General features: G+C 38.1%; 1 protein-coding gene across 1 annotated transcript in view; it reads left to right on the plus strand.

The window, feature by feature from the left end:
• Positions 1–921: 921 nt before the first annotated feature.
• The window catches only part of NDUFS4 (NADH:ubiquinone oxidoreductase subunit S4), a gene marked incomplete at its 5' end in the record, with an annotated part of 38,371 nt that continues 28,033 nt past the window's right edge, over positions 922–11,259 (plus strand). The window contains one exon of the mRNA XM_015562610.1: positions 922–1,017. Within this exon, the coding sequence (XP_015418096.1) occupies positions 922–1,017 (96 nt within the window). The remainder of the gene's footprint in view (positions 1,018–11,259) is intronic.

The following is an 11,259-nucleotide window of genomic DNA, read 5'->3' on the forward strand; positions in this document are numbered from 1 at the left end:
GAATTTAACCATAGATTATATTTTGCAGATATGACAAATTCAGTGCTGTGTTCATAATGAACTCTGGATCCTTGCTGCTACTTTAACTATCTACAATTGGAGGAAAATGTTTTCCCACAGCTGAGACTTGATTTTTTAAAAATAATTGCTGTCTTCATGTTTAGAGATTAGTTACCTAAATGGCCACCCCTTGTCATACATAAATTCATATATGTACGCACATACGTTTTGTGTGCTTTTTTACTTAGGTAGTTTTTTCCTGAAATAAATTATATGAATATATTGTTTCAAATAATAAAAATCCCTATATGTGCTCTCTTTGCAATCTAACCTATCTTAAAAGGTTTTTTTCTTATAAAAAGTTTTCATTGTGACATTTAATTCTTTCTGCTAGATCTTAAATAAAAACATTTTTCATCTTTTATTGTGTTACCTTTTAAATATAGTCTGAAATATGAGAATATTTTGTCTGTGTCTTTTGTTTATAATAGCTGTCTGTTTATAGAAAATGATATCATAGCTTTATTTTATGATTAGTTGGACATTAATTTAAAATTATAAAAGATATCTATAAAGTACATATACTTTTTAAAATATATATTTTTATTGATTTCAGAGAGGAAAGAGGGAGAGAGAGATAGAAACATCAATGATGAGAGAGAATCATTGATCGGCTGCCTTCTGAATGCCCCACATTGGGGATCGAGCCTGCAAACCGGCCTGTGCCCTGACCAGGAATCAAACTGTGACCTCCTGATGCATAGGTCGACACTCAGCAGACAGAACTAATGGGGGAGGAAAGGGACGCCTGTGACCTCCTCTCTTCCTATTTCTCTTTATAAGGTCGTGTTGTTAGAGTAGCTTGTCTCTGTAATGTTTGTCTGCCTCTCTTGTCCCTGTGCATGGATCATTTTTTAATTTAAAATCTTGCACTGCAGGTCGTTGAGCACTTCCACATGGAGGTTGGCACAGGACCAAACTCGAGACTCGCAACTCATAACAGTTGATGAAAAATTGGTAAGAATTTTTTATATACTCTGCTAGGATTCTGCCTTCGGGGTTATTCTTGTACAAGAGATTTTAAGAGGGGTGTTTTGTGGGAAGTGATGTGAATTTGACTGTCCAAATTGTATGTAAGTTTACTTTAAGAAATATTTGTCCCAAAATGATAAAGATAATTTAAGTCATACAAATATTGAGAAATTAAAATTACAAAAGGCTTCCATTTTTTGGTGTTTATAAGTAGCAATTAGAACATTTTTTATTTTTATAATGCATGCATTATTTTTTATTTTCTCGGTTATACTATTTAATTAAGTTGTAAGGTACCAGTACTATTTAAAATTAAGTATATTGAGTTTTTCTGGAATCAGTTGTTTTTGTGTGTATACATCCCATTTCACATTTCATATGAGAGATTGCAACTAGCAACAAATAAAAAATGTTCTTCACAACAGAAAGAATTTTGGTAACCATGACATAAAATTTTCCAATGTGTGGTGGCATTTTACATGCAGCTTGTTATTGATGCTTATATTATATGATAGCATAAATTTTGTAAATGTCATAAGACTTCCAGTAAAAATGTGTAGTCGTATTTTCATTTTTATCTGGCTTACCATTATCAAATACATGGGTGTGTTTCTTAACTACTCCCTTTCTAATCGTTGTATATTCTTTTATTGCTCAATTTTGAGCCTGTGAGCATAATTTAAATAATCGGTCACACTTAAGTTTCTATTTGCACCATTAAAGATCTAAATAGGAAAATAAATAGATAAGGAAATCCCTAAATATCTTAGGTGTAAGGCTGGCTGATTTGAACTTTAAAACCAAAGGATAACCAAAATAGTCTTTTTAAAATGCTGGTTTTGTCATCCTCTTCTGGAAAAGCTTATGGTGCTTCTTATTGACCTAAGAAGAGTGAACATTAAAACCCTGACATGGCCTCTGAGGTCGTCCTCTCTAGGTTTACCTGGTCCCACTCTCTCTGTCCCCTTTGCTCTGTGCCTGTGACTTGCTGTTCCTTTTCTGCTTCAGGGCATTTAGGTTCCCGTTCAGTCTGCCCAGCTGCTGGTGCCAATCCCCCAGCTTTTCGTTCAGCGCCGTGTGCTTATGCTTCCCATGTTCACCACCGAGGCCGCTTCCGCAGGTGTAGCAGAACTGAGGCAGGAAGGGAGAGGAGGAGGACTCGCCCGGGCCATGTGTTCGTTAATGAATGAGGATCCTCTTTCCATGTTTCTGCTGCATCTCTTCTAAGCCCCACGAGATTGCCTTCTTGTCCCAGTACATGGGGTTTACTCTCTGTAACATTTTCAAAGTTTACGAGTGATGCTTCTAAGTTCTGTTCTCTCTAGTTTGGATGCATCAGTCAGAACAGACACCCCTCTGTTGCTCTAGACAAGGTGCTGTGAAGCACACCAGGAGCTGTGGACTGCTCTGAGTGTTATGTTTTTCATTGTCTCACAAATCAGTTGCATACTTTTAACGAATTTTGTTGCCCTGTATAGATTTTCTCCAGCTTTGTTATGTCTTTCTTGAAGTGTGTGCTAGTCAAAATATAGGTTTGATATGCCAGCTAACGTCAATTGAGGTCTTATGTGTAATTATTCATAGTTACTGAGGTCATATTTGATATGGATAGCTGAGACCCTTCGCCATTCATTTAAGTTTATATTAAAACAAAAGCATTAAATAATCACACAGGTAACGTCGTGCTAACAAGGGCTTCGGCTTTTCTGCTCCTACATGCGATCAGATGAAGGCGTCAGTGGTGTAGCACAATGACAGGACCGGGGGTGCAGGGACTTACAGCAATGGTGAGCAAGTGGAATTGATTAGATCTGCATTTTGAAAAAAAGATTCTAAAAATATATATCAGTATTAATGATGAAAATATTTCAAAAGGTGACATAAAAGAAGATGTGGAAACCGCATTTTAATGTTATTATTCTAAACTATAAACCAATTTTTTAACTTAGGATACCATTTTTCTTAACCACTCAACATCCTATATAATAAAAGGCTAATATGCAAATCAACCAAACAGCCCAATGACCAGTTGCTGTGATGCACGCTGACTACCAGAGAGCAGACCCTCCATGCAGGAGCTGCCCCCTGGTGGTCAGTGCCCTCCCACAGGGGGAGCGCTGCTCAGCCAGAAGCCCTGAGCCAGGCTCACAGTGGCGAGAGGGTGCAGGTTGGGCTGAGGGACTCCCCCCACCCCTGACTTCACAAATTTCATGCACTGGGCCTTTAGTTAGTTATATTTGTACCTGAAATTGGACAGAAACCAGAATCTTAATTGTGTGGTAAGGGAATTAGCCATTCTCATGATTTCTATTGGATATCTTATGTGATGGAGTTTAAAAATTAATACAGGTGATGCCTATTAAGCATGTGGACTAGGTCTTAAGCATGTGGACTAAACTTAATTGGGGGTTAGTTTTAGTGTTTATTTTCAAACCGGAGGATAACTTCAGATGTTACCTAGTTACATTATTGAATCTATTTTTCATTTAAAATATTTTCAACCTTTTATTCAAGAGAAATCTTATGTGGGACTCCAACAAGTAATCAGCTCGATGAAAGCTGAGTTTGCCGAGGGTGAGGGCTGGGAGCCCGAGGGGCGATGCAAGGTTTCCTTAGGACAGCGGTTCGCAGTGTGGTCTGGGTGGGAGCCCAGAGCCCTTGCAGGAGGTCAACGAAGTCAGACTATTTTCCTAATCAGACAAAGGCTTTTTAAAGTCCATTTCACTTAACGTTCTTGATGAAGCAGTAAAAATTATTAATATTTAAAAATCTCCACCCCGCATACTCATCTTTGTATTTCCCGTGTGGCAAAACAAGTATTGTGCATAAGACTCGTTGGCTGCATGTCCCCAGGTATCACTGGGGTCTAAGATAACTACTTGTGTTGCTGCGCTGCTGTTGCACGTTGAAGCTGGCCACTTCTTGGAGCACCTCTAATTGCAAAAACAATAACAGGTGACACAGTCTGGTTTTCCAGTCTTAGCACACGGCAGACATTTTCTAGAAAATAAACCTGCTGCTTCAAGGAAGCGTTACTCGTGATAAACTTCAAGCTTCCAAGTAAAAATGAGAATTTTTGAACTTGATTCTGCCACTGCTCTGATTGAGCCCGACAACTTCCCAATGAAGACTGTTGTGATGGTACTGGTGGTGACGTTCAGGAATGTGATTTAGGAGATGAGGTAGTGAAATGTGCTAACATTAGGAAGATGGGCATACCTCCTGTGAACCAGTGTTTTCCAGATGAGCAATGTATGATGTTATAAAATCATGCATGGGTAAAACTTTACAGTGCAAGAGAGAACAATGCTTTTAATGTGAGGATGACAATATTAAGGCTATTAAAATATTGCTCCCTTTTCTAATTACATGTCTCTTTTAGGATGAATTTTCTTCATATAGTTCAACCAAGATAGCTTAGTACAACAGTTTGAACAAAAGAACAGATGTTGGAATTAACCTGTCTTGTGTTAAGCTATTCATTAGAGATTTTCAAAAATGCCTATCAGTTGTCCCTCTTCTCACTAAATTCTTTAGCTTTTGAAAATACGCATAATAATATTATCCTATATAATAAAAGGCTAATATGCAAATCGACTGAATGGTGGAATGACCGATAGCTATGCGCACACTGACCACCAGGGGGCAGATGCTCAATGCAGGAATTGCCCCTTGGTGGTCAGTGCACTCCCACAAGGGAAGCACCGCTCAGCCAGAAGCCGGGCTCATGCCTGGCGAGCGCAGCAGCAGTGGTGGAAGCCTCTCTCGCCTCTGCCGCAGCACTAAAGAGCAGCAAACCGAGTGGTAAAGAGCAGCGAGCAGGTGGGTGGTAAGGAGCAAGGGGTCTTGGACTGCAAGAGGGATGTTCGACTGCGAGAGGGCACAGGCTGGGCTGAGGGATCCCCTCCCCCCAAGTGCTCGAATTTCATGCACTGGGCCTCTAGTTCTTATAATAATGTTCTATTAATATGTAATTGGTTTATTATCATTTTAAACTAAGTATATATTTAAGTTTTTCTCCATTTAAATTTCTTATGGCAAATATCTGCAGATATATTTATATAAATAAAACCTCTTTGGGACCAGTAATTTTTATTTTATATATTTTTAAATTAAATGTATTTGGGTGACATTGGTTAATAAGATTATATAGGTTTCATGTGTACAATTCTATGTTCATCGTCTGTATATTGCATTGTGTGCCTACCACCCAGTAATTTTTAAGAGGGTAAAGGAGTTCTGAGACCAAAATGTTTGAGAATCATTCTCCCAAGTCTTCTTTTTCGGTTTAAACATCTCCAGGGCTTTGATTCACATCACATGGATCCTAGTTAATTCATCATCATGATTCTCTTGCAGTCGAACTGAATCCCTTTTACACTGTTGTTGCCAGGATTTCTTGTGATCCTACAGATGTGTGGCAGGGCCTGCTGGGGATTATGACCTCCATCCCTGCTCATCCAGCAGTCCGAGGAAGGCGGCTTAAAGCGTGTGTTCTCCTGCTTCTTCCTTAGGTGGAGCTCATGGGGAGCTAAAACCCAGACCTTTTTCATTTGTACTGTGACCAAGTCGTTTCATTTCTTCCGTCTTACATATATGCTGTTTATTATTTTAACTGTTATTCTCAGATAGTTCAGAGGCCATGCTACCAAATAAAAAGTTTACTTTTTTTATTCTTACATTTAACAGACAAGATTTAATATGTAGAACATAAGAAATTAAGGGAATTTTTATAGTATTTCATAGATGTCAGTACCCTTATAAGTACAAAGAAAAAGAAGTTTTATTTTGAGTATCAATTGTGTATTGATGACAGGTACCTTATCCTTTTTAGGCATAAAACGTAGAAGGGAGCAGTCTGCCTCGCATTTTCCAGTGGAAAGAATCGATTCTTTCATTTATTTTTGCATTTCTTTTTTCAAATTTATTTGAGAGAAAAAGAAACAGAAACATCAAGAGAGAGAGGAAGAGGGAGAAACAGAAACAGCGATTTGCCGTTCCACTTATTAATGCATTCACTGGTTGTGCCTTGACCAGGGATCAAACCCGAAGCCTTGGCGTATCCAGACCATGCTCTGACCACTTAGCTACCTGGCCAGGCCTTGTCATTTTCGAACTATATACAATGTTGGCAAATAGAGAACAAATCTTCAGAGAATAAAATCGTAGTATTTCCTAATTTCCTAGATTGCTATTAATGAATCTTATCGCACAGCACATGGTACCTTTCTAATCAGTTTTAAGAATGTCTTCTCTGTTGTGTATAAACTAATATCCTTTTCATTTACTGTCAGAATTAATAAAAATTTAAATTTCAAAAGAGTAGATAGATGACAGCATCTTAAAATAATCTTGTTAATTGATGTAGAAGCACAGTGTTTAAAAGCCTTTTTGTGTTTGCACCATTATTTCCAAATCCGTGATACTTCCTGCAAATACTAAGGAAAGCTCACCACTGTTTGCTTGGCCCTTGGTCTTTGTTGCAGGGTTGCTGTGCTGTGGAGGTTGGGTGAAGAATGCCTTTGCCTTTGTGCTTTATTAAGAGAGAAACTTTTTCCCTTTACCCCCACCCCCACCCGGTTTCCTTTCAGCACATTTGATGAGAGCATGTTGTCTTTTTATATTCACGTGGACTATACAAAATAGAGACGTTAACTGTTCGTTGTTCTTTAAAGATTTTGAGTAAGCACTCCCCATTAAACAACTACAGCATGAATGAGACCTACATGGGTATGTTTTTGAAATGCTTTGTCATCATTTTTATTTCCTATTTTTAAAATACTAATTTCTGTTTGTCACAATCACCTTATATTAAGTATCTACTACCATAGTTAAAATTTAAATACAAAAGATAGAAAAATCCCCTCAAAATTTAAGAATTATTTTAATGTAGTAGTAAAAATAAGGTGAAATAAGCCTTAATAGTTTGGACATTAGTATGTTACTTTTGTAAAATTAGTTGGCTGCCATCTGTCCTTCATTATTTATTTATTTATTCAATAAGCATGTATTGAGCACCTATCTGTGCCAGGCATTATGCTTCAGTGTTTATGTTGACACTTTCAGTGGTTTATTTTCAGTTAGATGCCTAGTCATTTTGTTTAAAAACTATTAAGCAGCAGTTGTTTTAAACTAATGGTAGTTATACGTACATCCTCAACATAAATGAGTATCAAAAAGGACACTCTATGTAACAGTCTGTAAATCTCAAATAGGTAGAGTGGGAAAGGCTGGCTCTCATTTTTAAGTTTTTTTGAGAAATTATAGTGAGCACTTTAATATAAATCCTGTCAGGATTTAAAATAATCTGTATGTTGAAATTAGGTGTGCATGTAAAATAAAGAGCCAGGGTTTCGAATGCTGCCAGTTTGTTGTTTTACTGCTTGGCAGTTCCTCCCAGCAGCAGCCCAGCAGTTAAAGCTTGGTCACGTGTTGATTCTTGCAGTAAGTGCTTGCTGTTCGATTAAGCAGTGGTGTTAGCGCACACACATAGCCGACTGGGCGAGAATATTGCTGTTTTAGAATGTCTGCAAGCAGCAACAAGTTAATATAATTTTTTTGTCACTTTAGTTGGTTTTACATTTTTTCATTGCTTGAACTTGCTCTAAGAAATTTGTAGAAATGAGTGATATTTTTGCAAGCCTTCTAAAATAAAACAATTATATTTGCTACACAAGTATTAGTTTTATGTTGTTTTTACTTCCTAACACACTAAAAGTTTATAGATGAAAACTTTTTATAAGTCTGCAAACCCGAATTAAAGATTGGTCATTAGAGGTGACCTGACAAAAAGAGAAAGCTAAGTGAGAGGCTTGCGTTTGCTCTGGTGCTTGCTTCTTGAAGGGTCAGTGTTCTTTGGAGAGATTACGTTCTTTTGGTGGATGGCGGCGCTATCTCTGCTAGATTATTGGGAGGCTAGTGTCTGTGACTGGGTTATACAGCCTCCTCGCATCTCAAGTGTCTGTTTTGTCTGGACTTTCCTCACGCAGCATTCTTGTGCAAAAATTTCAAGGCTTTAGTCTGGAGCACTGGGTCAAAGGATATGTCTCTTTGAAGGGTAGACAGGAGTTTTTATGTTTTATTCACTAAGTAGTATTTCATTTTACATCAAAGAATAGCAGCCTTTGAGAGCCTTTCAGGGTGGCAGTTGAGCATGTGGGCTTTTTTTTCAAGACTTCCCCTAAATATGGAATGTTTCTTCGTGTTTCTCAGTCTACAGATGCTTATTTATATCCTTGTATTTAGATGGGACCATTAAAAAGAAAAAGCATTGGTTATAGAAGGTAGTTTGAGGTAGAGTTTTATTTTTAAAAAACTTACAATGTACTTGTCTCTTTTGGTTTTTACACTACCTACAAGCTACTGAGAAAAAAAATTGTTAGATAGCCTTTAAGATTGTAGTAATACTATTGCTTAAACTTCTAAGGAAGAAGTAATGACTAATGATTTTGGAAGTGTAAATTTTATAGTGAAATGGCCTTGTATTGGCTTTTTTTTCAAGTGTAAAAGAGGGAGATACTTATTTTGAAACATAACAAAATGCAAGTAATGAAAAATGTTAAGACTTAGTATAGCTAGAAGTAAATGTTCTTTATGTGCCTTTGAGATAAGTTAATAACTATTATGAACCAATAAAATAATTACACAATATATGATTGCTTATGTTTAGAGATTAAATTGTATTTAATATTCCTATCACATGACATATATACCTGAGCATATGAACCAATATTAATATAGCTTATTTTTATATTTATGGGTAAACATGCTTTTAAAATTACTGAAAATGTATCTAACTAGAATTGGTCGATCATTTAAAATAGAAATATTTGTACTCATTAATGACATATCATTAGTATTGAAATAACTTCAGATAACTTGCATTTGACATTGAGTAAAGCAAGTCAGATCATTTATTATATACAGTTGTTTAAAATAAAATGTGTTGATAAGTACAGAACTTTGTGTTCCAAAATACAATCCCATTAAAATAAGTTATTTTCACATGTTATCTCGCTGTAAAAAAAAAACTTGTACTTATTAGTTATAGAGGAAATGAATGGTAATGTTAGGTTTTATATGCAGACAGGGACCACTGAGACTTAACGTAGAGAATGGTCTTTCTATATTAAAGTTGTTGAAGGAACAAAGATCTTTCCTCCGAAGGGCTCAGCCACCCCCATTCTCTGCGGTTCTTCAGCAATTAAAGCCAGTTTGCTTTCCTCTCTGTTCCACGCAGACAACTGAACAGGACTGGAGATCGGACTGACAGTGTTTTATCTTTCAGACACTTTAAGTTCTGTGTACCAATTAGCAAAGTACAGTAAAGGCTTGGACTTAACAGCCACAACATCTCTCATGCCTAGAAGTAAGTGTCTGGCTGGTGCGGTGTCGCAGCCCATTGTGTCTCTGTAAGGACAGTCACTGGGTCACCCCTTCCCCGCTCTACTACCTGCTGTGGGTGGTATTGTGTAGAGCACTCGGCACTCCACACAGTACCCTTTCAAGAGTTTGAAATGCTCGTGTGTTATTATCGAGAAGCTTTGGCTCTCAAAGTAGAATTGATAATATTTAATCATTTGAATGTTATGTTTTTTATCCTTTTAGTGATTCTACAATTTGTATGTGAAGATACATTATTTTTCTTTAATTAGTTCCAACTACAAAGCTGTCTATTCTCTCCTTGGAAATTGGTTGTGTAATTTTATTCATTTAACTGGATATAATTATAAATGAGTCATCAGAGTTTATATCCGAGTATGTGATACCTGATGTTTTCTTTTAGACTGTATTTGAATGTAGGTTGGTGGGTTTTTTAATTTTTTGTTTGGTTGGTTGGCTTTCTTTTGTAGGTTGGTTTTTGTGTTGTTGTTTCTTTCTTGGTAGTAGAAAGAGAGTATTTTGCTTTTAATTGGCCGGCTTGTCAGATATCTTCAAAACTCAAGAATTCATCCAAATCCCACCTTGAACTTGTTAAAGCCTCCATGTCCATCACCTGACAGCGACGTGGTCATGAAGGCAGGGGAGAGGGAGTGAAGGAACAGGAGGCCGTCCCCGGGACAAGTGCTCTTCTCGTCCTGAGCATGGGGAGAAGGCCCAGCTCGGAAGTGGAGGCTGGAGGCGCCCATCCCGCCTCTGTGCCAGGCGCTCGTCTGCTGTGGCTCAGTCTGTGTCTGACGCCCCCTTCACAACGCCGCTCGCAAGCTTGCAGATCCCGTCCATGTCCTGCCAAGGGGACGTGTAGGAAAAGGGGTGCTACTGTACACGGGGTGCTATGGCTCCCCAAACTGCCTCTCATCAGGCACACTGTTCAGAAATAGGAGTAGGCTTTTGGTTCAGTTCTGTTTCATGGTTAATACTTCTTGCCGTTTTGAGTATATTACGTATCAGTTATTGAAGGTTTTTTATTTTAATGCCTCTAATGAAATAGGCATTAAAAATGGCCGTGGCTTTCTCTGAGCAGCATGTAGACACCGGTATACCAAAATGTTGGGCTGAAGGCGCTCATTTAAATTTAAGACCTGAGGATCGGATCAGTATACTGACTTGCATGTATTACGATGACTACTGAGTTTATATCATTATAACTAACATCTAACAATTTAAAAGATTTTTAAACCTAATTGAGTAGTTTGAGATCTAACATCTGAAAAAGTAAAATAAGGGTCCTGGTTTAGTTAGGATTTTAATGTATTAAATATTCAAATATGGCTGGTTGCTTGGAGTTTGTCTCTCTGTCTTTGGGACTCCCTTCCTCTGCCTGGAGTGGCAGATGCCAGTGGAGGAGAAAGGTGGGCAGAGTGCAGCTGGCTGAGAGGAGGAGGCTGTGGCCAAGGAGAACAGGAGCAGCGAGAGGCCAGTGAGGTCAGAGAGGGGCGCAGGGGATTTTGGGTGTTCGTGAAATAATTCTTACAGTTTTCTACAAGGGATTACATTTTAACAGCTACTTTTTTTCTAAAAGAAATATATTGTTGAAAGTATTACAGATGCCCCCTTTCTCCCCCATTGGCCCCTCCACCCTGCACGTCTCCCCTCCCCCAGGCAGAAGGATCCCATGTTTTGTCGTTGCATTTTAGATTTTGCGGATGGTACGGGATAGCAGGTCAGTGGTTTTCCTGTTAAACTTCTGACTTTGAGGTTGCTCTTTGATAAAGGCATATTGGGAGCTGGAATCTTGAATTCATCCACTTACTCTAATCCCCCAGTCTCCATAGCCCCGCACCCCTC

The sequence above is a fragment of the Myotis davidii genome, unplaced genomic scaffold (genome assembly GCF_000327345.1).
Source record: "Myotis davidii unplaced genomic scaffold, ASM32734v1 scaffold496, whole genome shotgun sequence".
Classification (NCBI taxonomy): domain Eukaryota; kingdom Metazoa; phylum Chordata; class Mammalia; order Chiroptera; family Vespertilionidae; genus Myotis; species Myotis davidii.